Here is a 23,407-nt window from a genome sequence, read left to right on the forward strand (position 1 = left end):
TTGTAAATTTCTTCTGTACCCTCTCCAAAGCTTTCATGTCCTCCTAGAGTGTAATGCCCAGAATTGAACCCAGTCCTCCAGCTAGAGCCAAACTAGTGTGTTTTATAGGTTTAGCATAACTTAATGGCTTTTCCCTCTATGCTTCTATTTATAAAGCCCAGGATCTCACGTAACTTATAAACTGCGTTGTTAACCTGTCCTGCCATCTTCAAAGATTCATGCACAAGCACCCTCAGGTCTCTCTGTTCTTGCACTCCTTTAATATTGTACTATTTAGTGTGCAACTTCGCTCCTCATTCCTCCTACCAAAATGTATCTCTTCACACTTTTCAGTGTTGAATTTCATCTGCCATGTCTCTGCCCATTCCACCTGCTTGTCCATGCCCTCTTTATTACCATCTTCCCCATTGTTCACTACACTTTCAAGTTTCCTGTCAGCTGAAAATTTCATAATTGTCCTATCTTAGCTGCTGTTATTTTCCTTTTTGATTTCACTTATAATGCTACCAGGCTAATATGTGTACATTGTTTTAGCTGGTAAAGGCCAGCAGTCTGAATGTTGTTTGGGCCCTGGGTGTCTCTCTGATGTAACTGCCTATTTTGCCAGGATACTGCTCTTTATTGTTCCATAAGCCATTTTCCAGCAGGGAGAACAGCATGAGTAAATCTTTTGCTCACCCCAATATCAAAGGTGTTTGTGTGTTTTGGGGAAGTACCTGGGCTGCCTCAGAAATTCAAAGTATCCTCATTAAAGGTTAGTGAAATTAACACTGACAACTGGCTTTAGTCCAACTGAAGCCTCCAAAAGCCCCAAATGCCATGCAGCAAGAAATTATTGAGCCTGGAGAGGATTGATTAAACTCCATAATGTTCCTGCTGGCTCCTATTTGAGATGAAGAGTCAACCACTCTGTGTACCATTTGGGCTCGGCACCATCTTTTGAGCCTCTCTGTAACCCATTTATTTTCATAGCAGCCCATTGGGCTGGATGCCACAATGGTGCAATGCTCCTCCAGTCTTCCACCCTCTATAAAGTTGAGCTTATCTAAAATACTGCTGACTGCATCCTAACCCATACCAAACCTCATTCACCCATCACCCTTGCACTTGCTGACCTACAGGGGCTCCCGGTCCACCAATGCCTCACATTTAAAATTCTTACCTTCTTTTGCAAACACCTCCATGGCTTCTCTCCCTATTTCTGTAATCCACTCCAGCCCACAATCCTCAGGGGCTCTGTGTTCACCCAACTTCTAGTGAATCCAAACTTCCTTTGCCTCATCATTGGCAGACATGCCTTCAACTGTCTAGGCCCTAAGCTCTGGAATTCCCTCACTAGACCTTTGTCTTTCCACTTCACTCTTCTCCTTTAACTTAATCCTCAAGCCCATCTCTTTGACCATGCTTTTGGTCACTTGTCTTAATGTTTCTTTCATCGAGAAGGTGTCAATTTGTCTGATTACAATCATGTGAAGCACCTTAGGGACGTTTTACCATGCTAGGCGTGCTATATAAATGCAAGTTGTTGTTGTTAAATTGTTGAGGTTTTTTTGTTTTGGACAACCTGAAACTAATGGATACCTCATTTCAATGTTGAATTGAGGCTTTTGCACCAATTTCAGACCAGGACGGCTAAAGCAATTTTCTCTAGTTGGGGTTGCAATGGGAAAGCTCTGACTAGTACTTCCAGGCCTCCAGCAGCTTAACTTGTGGCCCTGAAACTGACTGCTGGAGGCAGCTCCAAAAAAGGCACCAAAGCTTACAGAAGAGTACTTTTTGTGTGAAGCCTGAAGGAGCAGCAATGTGTCACCTGACTCCATGGGCTGAATTTTATGCTGTGAGTGGGGCCCCAAATCCAGTGTAAAAGTTAGGGCGGAGCCCACTCCAGCTGTGTTAATTCATCCCACAGCTATTTAATGGCCGTTGGGTCATTAATTGGCTGGAGGCAGGTGTTTTGCCCTTATCAAGGAGAAAATCACGCCTCTGAGAGCTGTCAGCCAATCAAATGGCTGGCAGCTATCCTGTCTCAGCAGCCCCACTGGGGTTGGTGGCTATTGCTGGGACTACAGCAAGTTGCTGAGGGAAGTGAGCTGTGGTGAAACTTGAACGGTAAGGTAAACCCAGAGTCTCACTGGGGCCAGGTTGGCAGGCCCTGGCAAGGGTTTGAAGGGGCCGGGGTGGACAGGGTGGGGAGGGAAACCCAGGGAGGACAGGGAATACCTTGGTAGGGGGGCCTTTGGTCGGCACTGGTGAGCTGGGTGCTTAACGCTGACCTCCCCCATTGTGGGCAAAATCCCAGTGGCAGCAGGAGAGGGCCCTTCAATGGCCGTTAATGGACCACAAGTTCCTCAGTGGGCTCACTGGCAAGCAGGCCGCCCGATACCTCCACTGCCATTAGCACGGAGCTCAATTTTACACCCCCCCCGGACCCTTCCTCCAGGTTGCCACTTGGCTCCCTGGAGGGCTGTAAAATCCTGGTTCACAAAACAACTACAGGATACAGCCAGCCCACCAACATCACCCGCACTGCCTTCTGATCATATCCCCTAGACCTAGACCTATGGGCCTTATTGCAGGGCAGAATTGATAAGGTGCCAACATGCAAGCTGCATTGGGGCACCTAATTGGTAACTACAGAGTTATTACAATGAGGCTGGTCGATGAATTTAGTTCAGTCCTTGGGCTTCTCCATTCCAGCATACTGTCAGAATCATGCCTTGTTTCAGGCACCAATGAATTTAAGGGTCAGTAATTTCAATTTCTTTCTACCCTAAGAAGAATAATTGATATCAATTATTGTGGCATACAGCACCTTCAAAGAACACTTTTTAAAAATAAAAATAGCAGAAGCTCTACTAGAAATAAATATGTATAAATGGTGAAATGCTTCTGTGCAGTACTTATAACAAATGGTCAAAGCATTAGAATGAAATAGAAGCAATATGCTGTGGAGGCTGGATATCTGGGCAAAATGCCTGTTTGATATTTTAACTCATGCAAAATAAAAGTGTCACCAGCTTCGTTGAAATGGTGCACAAAGGAATTTCACGTCAGTTGTGCCTAATGGTTCACCTGCATTGACGTTCAGTTTGGTAAAAATGCCACATTTGTTCATCAAGATGATTAAATATCTGTAAGCCCCTTGCTGTCACATTTCAACATATTTGTGAATTATTTTAAGTTTTTGTAGTCGCTGATAATGAAAGGTTCTGTGTTTTCCAGAAAGTTGCAAAGAACGCAGTCCAAATGAAGGATCAGCAAAGCGAGAGACTGTCTCTATTATGCTAACCAAGTATGCTGCATACAACACATTCCATCATTGCGAGCACTGCCATCATTACATAGACTTCAACCCTGCTGCACAGGTCAGAACTGGAAATGCGTATTTTAGTTTCTTTAAACCTGGTAGGCCAGTTTTCTGCATGCTTAATAGATTTTTTTTACCCATTGTATCACAATGTTATTTGCCTCATTTTATTTAATGTAGGTAAAAAATGTATATTTTCTTCCCTCGTTTATGTCACTGAATATACTGAGCAGTCCATATTCTCCTTCGTTAGGTTTGACCAGCTATGCGTAGAACTTTACCAATGCAACTTAAGGAAATTTGCAATAGTATCCCAGGTTATCTCATCATTCATCCCTCTTTATGGATGAAGTTATTTGTCTCCATTCAGCATCTTCCCAATCACAAATTTGGCCTACAACTTGTGTGATTTTAAAAAGCACCTCCTTAGTGTGAAGTGCAATTTAAGCACATGGACTGCACAAAGATTAAAGTACAAATTCCTTTATTCCACCGGCATCAAACTATATAAACTCACAAGGGAAAGCTTAACTTCAAGGAACAGACTATTTGCAGAGAATATGTTTTTTATTTCTTCATGGGTTGTGGGCATTGCTGACTAGGCCAGCATTTATTTCCCACTCCTAAATGCCCTTGAGAAGGAGGAGGTGTGCTGCATTCTTGAACCGCTCAGTTCATGTGTTGTAGGAACACCCAATAGTTTGTTAGGAAGGGAATTCCAGGATTTTGACCCAGTGAACGATGATCCAGATCTCTACCTGATTCGTGGCCTCAGCTCCTCAACACCGTTACTCACCAGTCATGAACTGCTGCTCCTTCTCCTGGCTGCAGTCCTGTTTTCCTCTCTGTCCACAAGGCTTCTTAGACTCAGGTGTGCTGCCAGTCAGTCTGACTAGGTCTCCAATTCCCTTTTCTGGCTCCCTAGCAATACTAGACTTGTCCTTGTTGCTTTCTCCCTCGCCTCATGGTACCTGGCTCTGCCCCTCACCTTGTCAAAGATAATTCTCCGTACATGGAGGGGCCCACAGGGGCCAACAGTTCCCTTGCTTGGTGCTCTCCCCCATCATCACCACCTGCTGTTAGAGACCCCACTACATAAGCATAAATAAATATATTATAAAGGAGTTATAAAATGTGCTAAGGATCCTGGATAAGAACTACCATAAATTTGCCTTTCAGACAGATACAACACCAGCACAATTCTCCATTAGGCAGCCATCACAGCTGCTCACCCACCTCACATCATCTTCTATTGAAGGAAACCCTTATCAGGCTATAGCCAAAATGTGAAAACTATTTTGGTGTCTCGGCCTCGCTATTGAACTTAGATCTAGTTGGATCGCTCTGTTAATCAGGATATCACATAATGAGCATTGCTGGCCTGCTTTTACAATTGCCCATAAAGTGCTTTATAGACCACCAGAATTTTCAGTCTTCTCTTTTCTCACCAGCTATGAAGATCCTCCATAACATCATTCTAAGGCCCTTATGGTTATGGATGACCAATCTTGTTTGATTCTTCAAGCTTATTCCTGTTAAATTTTCTGATACAATCCATTGTCAGGTTTATGCTACAGTATTAATTTAATGTGTCCATTGAGCTATGATGTGTATCCACTTGCTCTCCAACAGCCTCTTTAGTTAATAATTTAATATACTGCTCGCTTTTCTACCTTTACACTCCAGCCTTCTCTTTCATTTATTTTTACCTGCACTACTTACTTCTGTATTTTTAAAAAATTCTTATTAATTCTAATGTTCCTTTTTCATCATTTTCCAAAATTAAGTGATGGCTCACTTCATATTATTCATTGCAAATGAAATATGTATTTGTATAAGATTTCACTGTAATGATATCCAGGACCAGTTTATAAATTTATGTACAAAGTTTCATTGGAGAGATTGAATCCATGATTTAATTATGTTTCAGGTGTCTGATTCTACGCTACATGCATTTACATTTTCTTCCTCCATGTTGGGAGAGGAAGTGCAGCTTCATTTTATTATCCCCAAGTCAAAGGAGCAGCATTTTATCTTCAGCCAGCAGGGTAAACATCTGGAAAGTATGCGTCTGCCTCTTGTCACAGATAAGGTCAGCAATTGTAGGGGCTCCTTAAAAACTTCATTTTGAGCTAAAGTTATTTTGACAGAGATTAAAAACATTACTGCTGTAAAGGAAAGAAAAGCACTTCCATATACATAGCGCCTTTCATTACTTCGGAACATCCCAAAGCACTTATCAGCCAATTGAGTAATATTGAAGTGTAGCCACTGCTTTGCTGTAGGGAAAAGCAGCAGCCAATTTGTGTACAGTAAGATCCCACATACAAAAAAGTGATAATGACCAGATGAGCTATTTTAGTGATGTTTTAAGAGAGAAATGTTGGCCAGAAATTTCCTCCTCTTCTTTGAATAGCACAACGCTAGTTTTTATGTCCACCTGAGAGGGAAGACTAAGACATTGTTCTCATGCCCCATGCAAAAGACAGCACCTTCGACAGTACAGAACTCTCTCAGTTCTGCACCAAAGTGTCAGCCTGAATTATGTCCTCAAGTACCTGGAGTGGAGCTTGATGCCACAACCTGCTGACTGAGAGTGAGGGTGCTATTGCTAAGGTAAGACTGACACCTAAAGTTAAAAGTTTTAAAAAATTGCAATTTGTACTTCAAGGGAGTTTGACCAAGATGAAAAACAGCACCCAAAAGTAAGATTAAGATGATATCTCGCCTTTCCTTTTTACAGTAGTTATATCTTTCATTATTTGAAATAAATTGACCAGATTCCTTTACTATGTTTTCTTCTGTGAAGGCCAGTTCAGTTATGTGAAATTAGAAATTAGTATTTACATTGTAGTACCATATCTGTCACTCTACTTCAAATTCTTTCTGATGCATCCATGTTCTTTTAGTTAGGGAGCATGAAAATTGTACAGAATTCTAAATTTAGCCTTATGCAGCATTAAATTTGAACTTTTGATTTTGGCTTGTAATCACATTACTAGGATTTGTTATCAAGCTTTATCTTTTTGACAACTACTGCACATTGATTACTTTTAGCAAGTAAGTTATTCATTACGACTTGAAGTATATACTTCACTAAATGCTGAAGACAACTATATAATGATTTATAAGGAGTCAAAGTATTTAAACATAACAGGATATCTTATGTTGGCAGATAAAATTGATAGATTGTAGATTTCAACATGTGCCATCCAAAATGGTGGCTGGTCATCAGTTTTCTTAAGTTAATTTTGTGATTGTGATTTTAGCAGAAATTACAGAAAACTGGATAATCTCAATGTGGCTGTAAAATTCAACTTTCACATAATTTTCTATAATTGACAGAAAAGTGAGTCCACTTGTGAAATGGTGCAATTGTGCAAAACTGAAGTATTTACCAGTGACCGGATAACATTCCGAAAGCTGGATAAATTGTCCACACACATGAAGGGACTGAGCACACACTGACATATGAACTGATAATTTTGTAGGAGCATCATTTCATATGGAGATACAGTTTTACTGATCTTACATTTAACTGTTCCTACATTTTTGTTTTAATCATTCATGGGATGTGGGCTTCGCTGGCTAGGCCAGCATTTACTGCCCATCCTTAATTGCCCTTGAGAAGGTGGTGGTAGTGAGCTGCCTTCTTGAACCACTGCTGTCCACGTGGTGTAGGTACACCCACAGTGCTGTTAGGAAGGGAGTTCCCGGATTTTGACCCAGCGACAGTGAAGGAACGGCGATGTATTTCCAAGTCAGGATGGTGGGTAACTTGGAAGAGAACTTCTAGGTGGGGGTGCTCCCATCTATTTGCTGCCCTTGTCCTTCTAGATGGTGGTGGTCGTGGGTTTGGAAGTGCTATCAAAGGAGCCTTGGTGAATTCCTGAAATACATCTTGCAAATGGTACATACTGCTGCTACTGTGCGGTGGTGGAGTGAGTGAATGTTTGTGGATGTGGTGCCAATCAAGCAGGCTGCTTTGTCCTGGATGGTGTCAAGCTTCTTGAATGTTATGGATGCTGCACCCCAGGCAAATGGGGAGTATTCCACCACACTCCTGACTTGTGCCTTGTAGATGGTGGACAGGCTCTGGGGAGTCAGGAGGTGGATTACTCATTGCACGATTCCTAGCCTCTGACCTGCTCTTGTAGCCACAGTATTTATATCGCTAGTCCAGTTCAGCTTCTGGTCAATGGTAACCCCCAGGATGTTGATTGTGGGGGATTCAGTGATGGTGATGGTAATGCCATTGAACATCAAGGGGCGATGGTTGGATTCTGTCTTGTTGGAAATGGTCATTGCCTGACACTTGTGTGGCGCAAATGTTACTTGCCACTTGTCAGCCCCCAAGTCTGGATATTGTCCAGGTCTTGCTGCATGTGAACATGGACTGCTTCAGTATCTGAGGAGTCATGAATGGTGCTGAACATTGTGCAGTCATTAGCGAATCTTCTGACCTTATGATGGAAGGAAGGTCATTGATGAAGCAGCTGAAGATGGTTGGGCCCTGAGGAACTCCTGTGATGATGTCCTGGAGCTGAGATGACTGACTTCCAACAATCACAACCATCTTCCCTTGTGCTAGGTATGACTTCAGCCAATGGAGAATTTTCCCCCTGATTGCCATTGACTCCAGTTTTGCTAGGGCTCCTTGATGCCACACTCAGTCAAATACAGTCTTGATACCAAGGGCAGTCACCCTTACCTCACCTCAGGAGCTCAGCTCTTTTGAACCAAAGCTGTAATGAGGTCAGGAGCTGAGTTGCCCTGATGGAACCCAAACAGGGCGTCAGTGAGCAGGTTATTGCTAAACAAGTGCTACTTGTTAGCACTGTTGATGACCCCTTCCTTTACTGATGATCGAGAGCAGATTGATGGGATGGTAATTGGCCGGGTTGGATTTGTCCTGCTTTTTGTGTACAGGACATACCTGGGCAATTTTCCACATGGCTGGTTAGATGCCAGTGTTGTAGCAGTACTGGAACAGCTTGGCTAGGGGCGCGGCAGGTTCTGGAGCACAAGTCCTCAGTACTATTGCCGGAATATTGTCAGGGCTCATAGGCTTTGCAGTACCCAGTGCCTTCAGCCGTTTCTTGATATCAAGTGGAGTGAATCGAATTGGCTGAAGACTGGCATCTATGATGCTGGGGACCTCCGGAGGAGGCCGAGATGGATCATTCACTCGGCACCTCTGGCTGAAGATTGTAGCAAATGCTTCAGCCTCATCTTTTGCACTGATGTGCTGGGCTCCTCCATCATTGAGGATGGGGATATTTGTGGAGCTCCCTCCTCCTCCAGTGAGTTGGTTAATTGTCCACCACCATTTATAACTGGATGTGGCAGGATTGCTGAACTTAGGGCAGAATCTTTAGCCTGGCAAGCGGGGGCGGGGCCCACACACTGAGGCGTAAAATGAAGTAAAATTTTCAGTTTGGCAGGCTCGCAGCCGAGTCAACTGCGCGGCCGCCGAACTTAGGCTTTTTTTAAGCCCATTTAAATATCAATTAAACTAAAAGGGGAGAATAGGGCAAAAAAGCGCCGGCCCCGACTCAGGCAACCCCCACCCGCACAGGGAACGCTCAGCGCTTCCGGGTGCATGTCACGCTGGGCGGACTTTAATTGGCCCGCCCACATAAAATGGCAGTAGGGTGGAGGAGCATGCTGGCATAGTGGCTATAAAGGGTCTTGGAGAGGGTAAAGGGCTGTAAGTTGGCATAGGAACCATAAAGGGGCCACAGGGTGGGTGAAGGAGCATATGTTGGCATGAGGGTATTTTTGAATGGAAGTGAAGAACTCAGTTTTCGTTTCAATTCCCTTCTAAAAAGTTACCTCTCAATGAGCCTCCATCAAAGCTGATAAAGTTCTTAAAAAAACTTTTATCAACTACAATTAAAAAAAAATTTATTCCCTCTCTGCCAATTTTAGACTGCAAGCATTTCTGAAAGGAGCAGGAGTAATGGGAGAAATGTAACTGATTAGGTACCAAGCTTGAAATTAACGTTTCAAAATGGAGTTGCATGAGTGACACAGGCCAGAATGTCTGGGTCAGGAACGCAGATTTGGGTCAATTCCCAGCTCTGTAAACCCAACCTGGGAAAAAGTGTCCTGGAAGGTCGGATTTTTGGCCCAGCCGGGTTGGATGAAAATAAGAGTCATGGCGGGTGACCCCAGAAAGAGGTGGGAGCTGCCAGGTGAAGAGGTGGGCAGGGCAAAAGGCTGGCATCAGTGCTTGGGCACTGTATCAAAGTTTTTTTTTAAAACAAGAATTCATGAAACATCCCTCCAGCCCATACCCCTGACCCCCCCACACTCTTTCCATGCCTTATCCATGCCAACCCACCCACCCCATGACCCCTTTATAGTCCCTATGTCAACTTATAGCCCTCTACCCACCCCATGACCCTTTATAGCCAATATGTCCCTCCACCCACCACCTCATGGCCCTTTAAATCTCCCATGCCAACTTAGTGCAAACTCATGCCAACCCAAGCCCTCCCACATACCACCCTTTGCCTCTACATCTACCATGTCAACTCACCCAGTATTCACCATGGGCAGACCTCAGGACCCATGCTAAGATTAAATAAAGTCCTTAAGTGTCTATTGATGAATTCATTATTTCAAAAATCCCCACTCTTATTGTTAAAAACCCATTCACTATGTTTAACTTCCTTTACTCCCTTAAGAAAACAAGCATTTGTATTCATAATCCCACTTTGAAGTATTTATAATCACTTGACGCTGTCAAACTGTGAACTGATAGTCACCCCACTATAATAATGATAGGTTGTGAAATCAGTCGTAAAGCAATAATCCTGTAATTATAACCCTCAGGCTTATGTCAGCCGGCAAAAGGAATAGCAAGCACTGTTTTCTTTTAATACTGCAGACAACTTTTTTCAAATAGTTAAAAGGAAGGACATTTAAATACCTTGACAACTTGACAGTTCTTTTGACAGTTCCAATGAGTTTATGCATATTTTATGCACATTCATGGCTAATTTTTACAATCCCAAAGAGCACCTTACATCTCCCAAAGAGCACCTGACCTCTCCCAAAGGTGTCCCGGAACCATAGTCAAAAGGATACCTTACCTCTCCAAATAACTCGGCTAACTTTAGATTTTCTTCTACCAGGTGTAAAGTTCACAAGTCATGTTTTGGATATCCCACTAGCCAAAATCAGACCTGACTGAGGTGGCTGCATTTTAATGTGTGTGGTTGCCTCTGTGAGCCAGGGATGTGCACATTAGAACCCGCCCTCATTTCTCCCACCTCCCGAAAATGGCAGAGGCCAAGTTTGGGGACAGGTCTGGGACTCTGCTGCCATTTTTGCTAATATGGAGAACCTCTCCATGTGGCGAAAATTCTTGCGATAGTTGTGGTGTGGGGTCAGCAATCAAAAATTATCTGGGCATTGAGTTCCCGACCCTGTTTTGAAATTCAAGCCCGTGGAAATGCTGTGCTACTGATGTTGTTTTAGAGTATAAGTATATTATTACAGATAATTTTACTATTTATATTTATTTTCATTGTGAAGCAAGGACTGTATGGTAGATTCAGTAATCAAATGGAATCTGTTGTGTTTGTGCTTGCTTCAGTTTAATGTGTCTTAGTAAATCTGATCTATATGATTTTAACTTGGAGAGCGTTAGAGGCACTCAGCGATGTGGGCTGGGAAACAAACCTCTTCAAAGAGCTCACCGTAAGGCTTTCTTACCACCTGACCCTCATTTGAATAATGCATCACTTGTCTCCCATCCAAAACTAACTGGAATGATGTGGGTAAGCAGGCAGTATCAGGAGCAGAAATTGTGTTATGAGCCCAAAATGTCTGGAGACCCAAAGATATGATCCCTGGCATGAAGTTAGCGTTTAGGGGAGGAGGGATTCTCCTGGGGGTGCCAAAGCTGGGGTGTGAGGCTGGGGAGGCCTAAGACTCTGTGGTGTAGTTCTCTGGCTTGCCCTTTAACACCTGAACTTTTATTGCTGCATCCATGACATAGTTGGGCCAGGACCTTTGACTTTAGGCTCAACCAGCCATGCCGTGCTGCTTTTGAGATACCCCTCAATGATGGAGGCAGAAATAAGGCTGAGTCCTCCCTGACCAGCATCACTCCTGCTGGACTGGGGGAAAGAGGATGTTAAAATTGACCCCATTCATCAGTTGGAATGTTAATTGTCTATGTCAGTCAGAGACATCGGAAGCTTATCTTGGATTTTCCCACTGTATAACTTGTAGCACCTCATTCAGTCTGCAGCCAACTCTCCCATGTTTGGTATAAAGTCACATTTTGGTGCATGGGGAGCATGGGCTGGAATGTGAAAGTGAATCTTATCATTGAGATTGAGAAAAAGATGAGAAGCTTAACTCCCAAAAGGAGACAGGTTTAGGCCAAGCAGGATATAGCATTTTTTTAAATCCCAAACCTGAACCTAAACTGCCTAGCACCAACTCACTCACTTCTGTTTTTAACAGAGGCAGGATTGAAGTTGGGTGACCAACCTGCCCACAGGAGACAGGTATTTAAATGTTCTAATATGGCAACCTGCCTCAGTATTTTCCTCCATTTTAGATTTAAAATGGCCAACTGAGTTTCTTGGGTCTTGGAAAAACTGGCAGCTAAAGGGAGACAAGGATTGCCTCCATCATTTTATAGCACTGCTTGTGGGTCAGGTGGAGCAGGAGTGTTTCCCCTGGCCAACTAAGCAAATCTGCTTCTCACCCTCTGTCTCCCCTGGTGTTTGGATCCCTTCCTCCGATGACTGGACCCTCAACCCTAACCCAAATGATCCGATTTCCATCCATGTCACATGTCCCCTGAAGGTAGCCATCCTGATATCCCTATGCCCCCATCAATCCCCCGCTTCTCCTCTGTGCTTCCTGGCTGCAGCTTCCAATCTCCCTCTGATGATTCCTCATTCCACTCTCCGCTGACCTGATGCCCACCACAATACCACTTCCAGTCTCCCACAACATTGGCCTCTGGTCTCCCTGCCCTGGCCTCTTGATTCCTTTCCCCCAGCCTTACCCTCCTCTTGCCTCTTCGGCTGAAGCCTGGTGCAATGTCCTCGATTGCCAGCAGCAAGTCAGGTTGTGTCCTGGAAATGGAAACAAGAAATGCTAATCGGTTCCTTCCGCTATATTTGGCAATAACTGAGGGAACCCCATTCCTATGGGTTTCCGGAACACTAAACAGCTTCCTCCCTGCCTCCCTGGACATCAGGGCCAAAGTATATGGAGTATTGGTGTGTCAGAAAAATGACTATTTTGTCCATAAATTGTAATAAATATGAGCAACTTGCCAATTTCAAATGCATAATATTGGGAAATTTATATTATGCATGCGCTCTTTTGTTATACTGGTTATGTGACAGAATTACTTTAATTTAGCAATATTGTTTTGTTAATTTGTTTTGGCAGAATCCAAAATCAGTGAAGAGTCCTATCTTTACACCTACTACAGGGCGACATGAGCATGGCCTTCTGAACCTCTACCATGCCATGGAGGGTGCAAACCATCTTCACATCCTCGTGGTTAAAGAGTTTGAAATGCCTCTCTATCGAAAATACTGGCCCAACCACATTATGTTGGTGTTACCAGGCATGTTCAATGATGCAGGGGTGGGTAAGTAAACCCTGCTTTATGTTTTCTGGTTATGCTGCAGTGAGCAGTAGGTGTTACATGAGATTACTGAATGAGAGCCAGCTGCACAACTTGAGCCTAGTGTTGTGAAATGGATTAATTTTCATTAAAGTGGTGAACATGGTTCTTTCTCGTCGAGTTTTTGGAACACTCTATAATGAAATTGGTAAGCGGTCAAAGCACTGGTTCATGGGAGTAATTTTACACGTTTGTTTTTATGCAATTTCACTTATATTTCCCTTACTTCTGTTGGACTTTTAGCTATCAAATTAGATAAATACTTAATGATTGTATATTTATGGGATATTTGTTTCACCCATGTAAATTTTCCATTAAAACAAAGCATTTTATAGTAAACCACATGTGTGATACAAGATATCTAAACATGAAGATATTTATGATGTTTTTGCATTAAGCATGTAAATCAAATAATTCTTCATTTGTTCATTCTCTATATACTTCAGGATAGTCCATTGCTAAATAAGAAAGAATGGTAGGGGCAGTGCTCCATTGAGAGTTTTTTGTGCGTGAAAAACCACATTAGTCTCTCCTATTGCCTCCAATTTTTGTTACTGACAGTAAGAATGAAATTCCTTGAGATCTTTCCTTTTTCACGATTGGTTTCAATTTTGCAAACAGAATCATCTTTTGTTGTGCTGTTGCAGACGTACCCATCGATCAGTTGTGTTCTTGTTATCTTTCTAACAGCAAAATCTCAAGAGATTATAGAGTTTATCTTGACTCTTTCAGAAAGCATAAGGAAAACTAAGTAATGGAAAACAGGAATTCTCCGAAGATAAGATGGCAGGAAATAATGAGAGTCAGCCTTCAGATTCCTCAGCCAAATCCAAAAAGTAGCACAATCAGAGTTGTTTGTCTGATAGGCAAGGAGGACATTGTATGAGATTTCAGGACCAAACCTGCATTGGAGCCAAGTTAAGGGAGGCTTAATCTCATTCCAAAGGCTGAATAGTTGGACGGGACAGAGGTTGGGACTGTTTCCAGGTGTCAATCCGTCCCTGGGATGGGGGAGGAGGGGGACCGTTGTGGGGGGTGAGGGGGTAGGGGAACACTGTCACTCCTGGGAATTTTCACAGGGGTGCCCCCTTAATTGACATGGAGACAGTTCTGAATCTAGTTAAGGCTGATGGGCGGGCTCTTGAAGCTAGAGGGCAAGTCGGAAGCCTTCCAACTTGAAAAGAGCAGCAAGCTGCAATGGAAGATAAGTAAGAGAGAGGGCACTTCAAACTGCAGGCACCCTCTCTCCAACTTTTTAAAATCTTTAATTAAGAAATAGATTCAGCAGTAAGACCACCACTCTAGGGGTAACCTCTCTACAGGGGGGCTGTCCCTGCATCCAAACTGGCCTCTGCTGGTGCAGGAATGTGGAAGCTGCATTGAAAATTAAGTCCTTAATGAGCCTGATTGGTTACCTGCTGCATGTGGGGCTAATTTCCAGCCCCACACGCCTCCAATCCAGCCACAAATCTAGCCCCAAAAGTGTCTTATTCCAGCTCAAACTCAAAATATTTTTTTTGGGAGACACTGAAACATCAAAGCAGCCTCCTTAAGTTTTCTACTAATGGAGCACTGTCCAGTTTTTCCCACCCCCAATTTACCAAAAAATCTATCCTTTTTTAAGTGAAGGATAAACTTTAATCAAAGGATGAAAATTAACTCAACTAACAGCAATCATGTCCTATGAATTTGGAATAAGACAAGAGTACAACTGCATTACTTCAAATTATGGCTATCATATTTTTTCGTTTAATATAATACTTTAAACCAATAGCAAAATGGACCTTATTAAATACCCTTTTTCTGCAATTGTTCAGAACATTAGGTTTATAAAATGAGTAATCATTATATAACCTTTTGACCTCTTCAGGCGCTGCCCATTTTCTAATCAAAGAACTTTCATACCACAATTTGGAATTGGAACGAAACCGTCAGGAAGAGATAGGGGTCAAACGACAGTGCGTCTGGCCATTTATACTTGTCATAGATGACTCTTGTGTCCTTTGGAATATTCATAATATAACAGAACCAAACAGGTAAGAAAGGCAAATATAGCATTGTCTTAATGGTGGAGTAGATTTCTTTTTGAGAATTGCTTGTTTACTTCCAGCTTTCTGCCAGTGTCCCTCATTCTGCAGTGTCAGAGTACCATAGAATATGTAGGAGCGACATCCCACACTGGTATTCTCATTCTCTTGCTGGGAAATTTTTATCCCCTCTTTGCTTGACACACTTAAGATTGGTAATGAAGCAAAATAAAAAGGAATGATGGCAAATCTTGGAAAGTCAGTCAACAGCTGTCAAGAGAAGACATTTTGGATACATTTCCTTAGTTGGAACATATGAACATACGAACAAAGAACAGGAGTAGGCCATTCGGGCCTCGAGCCTGCTCCGCCATTTAATAAGATCTTGGCTGATCTGGTGGTAATCTCAAATCTGCATCCCACCCATCCCCGATAACCTATCACCCCCTTGCTTACCAAGAATCTATCCACCTCTGCCTTAAAAGACTCTGCTTCCATCACTTTGTCAGGAAGAGAGTTCCAAAGACCTTCAGAGAGAAAATTTCACCTCATCTCCATTTTAAATGGGCGACCCCTTATTTTTAAACAGTGACCCCTATTTCTAGATTCTCCCACAAAAGCTAACATCCTCTCCACATCCACCCTATCAAGACCCCTCAGGATCTTATATGTTTCAATATAATCGCCTCTTACTCTTCTAAACTCCAGCAGATACAAGCCTAGTCTGTCCAACCTTTCCTCAAAAGACAACCTGCCCATTCTAGATATTAGCTTGTTAAACCTTCTCTGAACTGCTTCCAATGTATTTACATGCTTCCTTAAATAAGGTGACCAAATCTTTACACAGTACTCCAGATGTGGTCTCACTACTGCTCTGTATAACTGAAATATAAGGTTATACTTTTGTATTCAATTTCCCTCGCAATAAATTATAACATTCTATTAGTTTCCCTAATTACTTGCTGTACCTGCATACTCGCCTTTTGCGATTCATGCACTAAGACACCTAGATCCCTCTGTAGCTCGGAGCTCTGCAACCTCTCTCCATTTAGATAATATGCTTCTCTTTTATTCTTCCTGCCAAAATGGACAATTTCACATTTTCCCATATTATACTCGATTTGCCAGATCTTTTCCCACTCACTTAACCTATCTATATCTTTTTGTAGCCTTCTTTTGTCCTCTTTACAACTTATTTTTCTACCTAACTTTGTGTCATCAGCAAATTTGGCAACCATCCCACCCATCCAAATTCCTTATATAAATGGTAAACAGTTGAGGTCCCAGCACTGATCCCTGTAGCACGCCACTTGTTACATCTTGCCCGACAAGGGAAAAATCCTTCCCCCCCATGTATTTCCTCTTTTAAACACTCCAGCATTTCTCACTGGTTTACTGGAGACCAGTAATAAACTTTCTCTGCTTGTGATATAGTGTTAAACTGCATCTGCAGTCCAGTAATTTGCTGTCTGAACTCAGCACTGCCATTCTTTTCTTTTTCAAGTTCTTCTATTTGAAACACTTGCTGTTGAAGTTTTGATCTGAGGTTCAGGATCTGCCTCTTGGATGCCTTCCTCTTCTGCTAACTGTACAGCGTGCGGTTTCTCTTCCATGTGCTCCTTTTCAGCTTGCTACGTTATTTCCTGCTCAGCCTTCAGTCTTTCCAGGTCAGCGACTTTATTCTGTGAACCTAGCTTTTCATCTTGGGATGTTGTATGTTTCTGGAAATCTTCTTCTGTAGTTGCCTAAACTTTCTGATTTAGCTCTCTTTCCTTACCTGTCAAAGAGTGCTTTGTCTTTCAATATTGGCCTTCAAATTCCAATCACCCATTCATTTGGCTTTGCATGTTATCTCTCCTGTGGTGACAAGTTAGGGCATCTGTTAGCACCATTTCTTTTCCTGGCTTGTATTTCAGGGTTAAATCATAACTCTGAGTCCTTAAGACTAACACCTGCAGTCTTGTTGGTGCTCTACACCTACTTTTTTTTTTGTAGATCTACTCTAGTGGACAATGATCTTTCATAAACTTTCTCCCATAGAAATTTGTACTGAGTTTCTGACATCCATACTCAACTGCCAAAAGTTCTCTTTCTAAGTTGATGTACCTGGTCTGAGGTGATGTTAGCGCTTTGGATGAGAATGCTATCAGTTTTCCCCCTTGGATCAGGGCTGCTCCAGTTCTTTTGTAGAAGCATCTGCTTACAGAATCACAGAATTGTCATGGTGCAGAAGGAGACCATTTGGCCCATCGTGTCTACAGTGACAAATTTCTTTCTGTTGTAGTATGACAGACTTGTCTCCTTGCATAATGCCTGTTGAGTTTGTTGAAACTGCTCTCATGTGGCTCTGACCACTGGTACTCAACAACTTTCATATGCTCTTATAGGTTCGCTGTGTGTTCTGATACATGAGGAATGAAAGAACTCATGTACTGGATCAAACCAAGGAAACTTCTCAATTCGTTCTTGTTTCTTGAAGCTTCCATCTCCAAAATAGCTGTGATTTTTTGAGGACACAGCTTGATTCCTATAACTATTGTATTCCTTTTTACTCCTCGCCTGTGCAGCATAGCCAATCGTGGTGCAATGAATTTGGCTGTTGCTGCTTTCTCCTGAGAGGCCATTCCCCCTAACAGTATCCAAAGCGGTATATCTGTTTTGCAGGGGAATAGCCACAGGAGATTCCTGCACTACCTGCCTCACCCTTTTGTTTTGCCTGGTGGTCACCCATTCCCTTCCTGCATGTGGACTCTTAGCCTGCGGTGTGGCCACCTCTCTATACATGCTAGTCACGATACTCTCCACCTTGTGGATGCTCCACAGTGTCCCCAGCTGCCGCTCCAACTCCAAAACCCGGGCTTCCAGGAGCTGCAGCTAGAGACACTTCCTGCACACATGCTGGGCCTAGGCATTGGAAATGTGCCCGGCTTCCCACACCATGGCTTTGAGCTCTCCTGCCATGCCTTACCACTTTAAATTAAACTAAACCTTTTGGAAGGTACTTAATATCAATTACTCTTCTTCCCTGCTCCTCGTTGTTACAGAATATAGCCCCTACAAACGATGAACCACAAAATAAGACTTTAAAACTATAAGCAATAAAAGGAGTAAATGCTTACCCGGTCGTACTCGCGGTACTCAAAGGATCACCTCGTTCCCTCTTCACTGAACTCCCTAAGACACCCCTGATCTCCGTGCTCCTCTCCCGGCTCCCAGTTCCTCTTCCACTCCCGGCTCCTCTCCCGCTCCCGGCTCCTCTTCAGCTTCCGGCTCCTCACACTCCTCTCCCACTCCCGGCTCCTCCCGCGCTCCTCTTCAGCTCCTGGCTCCTCCCACGCTTCTCTTCAGCTCCCGGCTCCTCTCGCTCTCCTCTCCTGCTCCCGGCTCCTCTCCCGCTCCTCTCCCGCTCCCGGCTCCCCTCGCGCTCCTCTCCCGCTCCCGGCTCCCCTCGCGCTCCTCTCCCGCTCCCGGCTCCCCTTGCGCTCCTCTCCCGCTCCCGGCTCCCCTTGCGCTCCTCTCCCGCTCCCGGCTCCCCTCGCGCTCCTCTCCCGCTCCCGGCTCCCCTCGCGCTCCTCTCCCGCTCCCGGCTCCCCTCGCGCTCCTCTCCCGCTCCCGGCTCCCCTCGCGCTCCTCTCCCGCTCCCGGCTCCCCTCGCGCTCCTCTCCCGCTCCCGGCTCCCCTCGCGCTCCTCTCCCGCTCCCGGCTCCCCTCGCGCTCCTCTCCCGCTCCCGGCTCCCCTCGCGCTCCTCTCCCGCTCCCGGCTCCCCTCGCGCTCCTCTCCCGCTCCCGGCTCCCCTCGCGCTCCTCTCCCGCTCCCGGCTCCCCTCGCGCTCCTCTCCCGCTCCCGGCTCCCCTCGCGCTCCTCTCCCGCTCCCGGCTCCCCTCGCGCTCCTCTCCCGCTCCCGGCTCCCCTCGCGCTCCTCTCCCGCTCCCGGCTCCCCTCGCGCTCCTCTCCCGCTCCCGGCTCCCCTCGCTCTCCTCTTCCGCTCCCGGCTCCCCTCGCGCTCCTCTTCCGCTCCCGGCTCCCCTCGTGCTCCCGGCTCCCCTCGCGCTCCCGGCTCCCCTCGCGCTCCTCGCGCTCCCGGCTCCCCTCGCGCTCCTCTTCCGCTCCCGCTTCCCCTCGCGCTCCTCTTCCGCTACCGGCTCCCCTCGCGCTCCTCTTCCGCTCCCGGCTCCCCTCGCGCTCCTCTTCCGCTCCCGGCTCCCCTCGCGCTCCTCTTCCGCTCCCGGCTCCCCTCGCGCTCCTCTTCCGCTCCCGCTTCCCCTCGCGCTCCTCTTCCGCTCCCGGCTCCCCTCGCGCTCCTCTTCCGCTCCCGGCTCCCCTCGCGCTCCTCTTCCGCTCCCGGCTCCTCTAGCTGCTGCTGACTGCCTGTCCCAGAGTCCTCCTCTCGCGCTCTCCTCTAGGTGCTGCTATAAGAAGTTAATTGAGCCACTCCAGAAAGCTGCCCGTCCAACCGAGCGGGCTGAGGTTCCCTGAAGCTTTTATTAAATAAATTAATTATTTGCCGTGCCTCAGGGAGATTGATGCACTCTTTCGCACGCATGTGCTAAAGAGTGCTGGCCCCGACACTCCCTCCTCTCCCCCCACCAGCACAGGTAGTCTGAGCGCTACTGGCTGCATATTATGCTGGGTGTGCTTCAATTGCCCTGCTCACATAAAATGGCGTTGCAGAGCCGATCACGGGCGGCGATTGGCTCCCCGCCTGCCTCCAGCCTCTCCCGCCAACCCACCAGCCATAGGGAAATCCTGGCCAAAGTATTGAAATTACGTTCCTGGCAGCGTAAAACGTGGGCCGCCATTGATGGCTGGAGTGGATAATGTCAAACTGGTTTCACAACGGCGTGAAACCAATTTTGGGCCTTCTCACCATAATGTCCCCCTACCCACCCACCATGATGCCTGACACCAACGGGGCCGGAAAATTCCAGCCGTAGTCATCTTCCAGACTATGGATGTTTTGGTGTCTTTTCATTCTCATTTTCTTCCTCTGGTAACTCACTTGCCATCTTCTCTTTTGTACATCTCTTCCCAGTGATCGGGCCTATATGCGGCACATTTCCTTTTTTCTCTGAACTCATGTGGTCATCCACAGCTTCTGCAAATCTTTCTCCCTATATGGTCTGCATCCTTTTGTTGCTGTTTCATGTGCCAATCAAATCTTTTGTACTTAAGGGTGTGCAGAGCTGATCTATCAGCCTTTCACTTGTTTCCTTGAATTTACATTTTCTGGCTGCATTTTTCAACCTTGTTAAGAAATTGTCAACAGTTTCATTTGGTTCCAGCCTCAGGCTTGGAATTCATATTGGTGCATCTGATGATTTGATATTGGTTGGAGATGTGTGCTGAATTTTTCAAAAACTTTGTCTGAGTTTTCACTGTCATCCTCATTCATCTCCCAGCTATTAAATAAATCAAACACCTTCTCTCATGCCCATAAAAGAATGCAGTTGATTCTTTCCTCCTCTTAGTGTCATTTAGGGTCCAATTACTGAATGTCAGCCTACGCTTTTGTTTAAATTTCTCAAATGCCTCTATGACATCATCAGCCTCCCAATTCATCATGGCCATTTCATTTTCATACAACTCACTCAGTTTTTCTCTATCTGGCACGAATTCAGGTTGATTTTTTTTCAATCTAATTTGGAATTAAATCCATTTAAAATGTTAAGGTCTTACTCACAGCACCTACCACCATGTCATGTCTTCTGGTTCCCAGAATTCAAAATAATCACACTTTTGGACTTAAAATGCTGGAGCTTTGAATGTATTTCCTACTGGCTGGTATATTGTTGCTTGGCACCTGACTTCAGTGCAGCAGTAAATGTGGCACCCTGGATGTGCATTCTCTTAACATTTAGTTCCTAATTCTTTATGAACAATATAACAAGATCTATGCCCACTGGGAGCTGGATTGTGACTGTCCAAACTTTTTCCATTTAGTACCCTTACGTCCTTTTAGCCGAGGCTGAATTTGATGTCAGTACCAGAGATGAAAGACTAGTGTCTAAAGACTCCATCTTCCAATATATGATGCAAACTTTTTAAGATACTGTACCACAATATCCCACCCACATATGTGATGGAATTTAATCTAAGCAGTGGGAATCAGAGAGTACCGTGTTGCCTCCTTTGGGGAAGGCCTGCCCTATTAAGTGCCAATCAGACACTTAAGTGGCCAGCATGGGATTTTTCTGGGATCAGGGACCCTGCAGGCAGAAATTCCGATCCCCTGGAGCTGCTGGCTAATCAGAAGCCAGCAGGCAGCGCCAGTGGGAGCAATGGCAGCTGCTGACATCACAGGCCCAAGATCAGTGAGGATCCCCAGGCTACAGATGAGTGAGGGCAAGATGGGGGGTCACAGGGCATGGGTTGCGTGGGTAGTAGGGGTGGATGTTGGCAGCAAGGGCATGGGGGTGACTTTCAGCACCACCCCTCTCCCCCTCAACCTTTCTGAATCCAGGTCCCTCGATAAGGCTCTGAGTGCCTACCCCGCCGGGACCCCACTAGAAACTTGACGGGGTTTGTTTCTTGGGCTCCCCATGTGGCAACTGCTGTATCCACCGCTGGTTGAAAACCAGCAGGGGCAGGATGGTAGGAATTTATGCCCATCCAAGGACCTCGGTGGTGGGGCAGGAAGGCCATTCACGAAACCCCCCCCGGCTTGATTAAATTCCCCACCTCCAACCTTGCCTTGGGGTGGGCATTAAATTCTGCCCATCGTGTAACAGACAAAAGAAGAGATTAGAGAATTTGCATTTATATAAGCCCCTCTTGCTTCTCTCTGAAACATCTAAAACAAGTTTACAAACAAACCTTGCATCACAAAATAATTCAATGTTATATAAACAAATGCTGCAGCCACTTTATGAATGACAAGAATTCAGAGACTGCAATGAGGTGAAACTTAGATTATTTCATTTGCAAAGCTGCTGTGGGGTTTGGAATGTGGATGTGTGAAATGAAATGGCCCTGTGCAAGCAATTGACGCAACAGTTCTTTTAAACAGTGAAACAAAGGAACCTACGATTTCCACAAAGAATGTTTCCTTGAAGACCATAATGCTGCATATTGAGGCCACACCAAAGATTACTCATTACGCGCTCTGTGGAATTCAAAAATGGAACAGCAAGTTGAATGCTAGCAAACTGAAGACACCATTCTCTCGCTGTCACATACATGACTTTATATTGTTGAATGTTGATCTTACGCAGAATGTACAGTATGATCTGAACAGGTAAGTTTCACACTATTAACAGATGGAATTTCATCAAAGATTTATTCATTTATTTCAAATCAACTTCTAGCACAGCCAGGGGCCAAATTGAGGTATGTTTTACAATCAGCCATTGCTTGAGTAAGTGATAGAAAGAAAAGAATAAAATAACATTGATCATTAGATTAGAATCTTTACATTATTAGGGTTCCAAGTTTAACAATCATTAGAGTTTATTCATTGTAGCGGTAAGATTTGGTATTTTGCATCTTAATTCAGCTAGCTGTTTTAAGTTACATAGCTGGTAACTGCTATGAGATCTGTCTGCAGGTAGCAAGTAGTAAAACTAGGAGCTTGACAGTGATTTTGTGAAAGAACAGCAGAGTTAATTGTGCTTGTTCTTGAGTGACTCCAGACCATAACTGCGTAAAGAAAGCATTGGAGTAACTCTGGTAATCAGGGCCAAGAACATGCTGAGTTTGGTAGTCAAAATAATTTGTGTGTGGTAACCTGCTCATGAAGACACTGGGAAGATTACTTGCTCATTCAGTAGCAACAAACCATCCTGAACTTAGGAGCATAAGACTGGGATGGTTTGAAGTCTCAGGTCTCCTCTGCATACTCCAGCTGATTGCAACTGGCAGGAAAAAGCAGCTTGCCGGTAGGCATGAGTGGATTATGAACTAGCAAGAGGCTGGTGGCAGAGACTGATGGAACTATTCTTGACACTCATCTATGTTATGGGAAGATCTTTAGGGATGGTGGGGGAGCCAAGGCAAGGCAGGGGAGGTCTCAGTTTTCCTTGTGGAATCTGTGGGAGTCCAGGTTCTTAAGAAAAGCAAAAAAAGCACAACTGTATGACTCTCTTCCAGCCCACAATTCTTCATCCTGCTAAATTTCCCTGATGGGAAAGCCACAATGGCTTCCCTACTCAGACCGCTAGTTAAAATGGAAGAAGATCGAGACAATGATTAAGGTGTCTGGGTAGTGAGGTGGGCTGGTTGGAAGGCCTGCCATGGTTTGCTGGGACACTGTACTGGTCCTACACATGGTTGTTAGACCCCTAACCCTCACCTTCACTGCTCTATACTCCCAATGCCCCCTCATATCCTCATTCCCCCTCCATGTGCCCATATCTCCCAGCTCCCCTCCATGCCCCTCATAAACCCCCCATGCCTTCTCAAGCTCC

General features: G+C 44.9%; 1 protein-coding gene across 1 annotated transcript in view; it reads left to right on the top strand.

The window, feature by feature from the left end:
- Positions 1 to 23,407, top strand: part of greb1l (GREB1 like retinoic acid receptor coactivator) — a 237,229-nt gene that overhangs the window by 198,059 nt on the left and 15,763 nt on the right. Inside the window, exons 25-29 of the mRNA XM_041188959.1 lie at positions 3,223 to 3,365; positions 5,238 to 5,399; positions 12,737 to 12,941; positions 14,848 to 15,013; positions 22,012 to 22,239. Coding sequence (XP_041044893.1) covers positions 3,223 to 3,365; positions 5,238 to 5,399; positions 12,737 to 12,941; positions 14,848 to 15,013; positions 22,012 to 22,239 — 904 coding nt within the window. The remainder of the gene's footprint in view (positions 1 to 3,222; positions 3,366 to 5,237; positions 5,400 to 12,736; positions 12,942 to 14,847; positions 15,014 to 22,011; positions 22,240 to 23,407) is intronic.

Source organism: Carcharodon carcharias, chromosome 6, assembly GCF_017639515.1.
Source record: "Carcharodon carcharias isolate sCarCar2 chromosome 6, sCarCar2.pri, whole genome shotgun sequence".
Classification (NCBI taxonomy): domain Eukaryota; kingdom Metazoa; phylum Chordata; class Chondrichthyes; order Lamniformes; family Lamnidae; genus Carcharodon; species Carcharodon carcharias.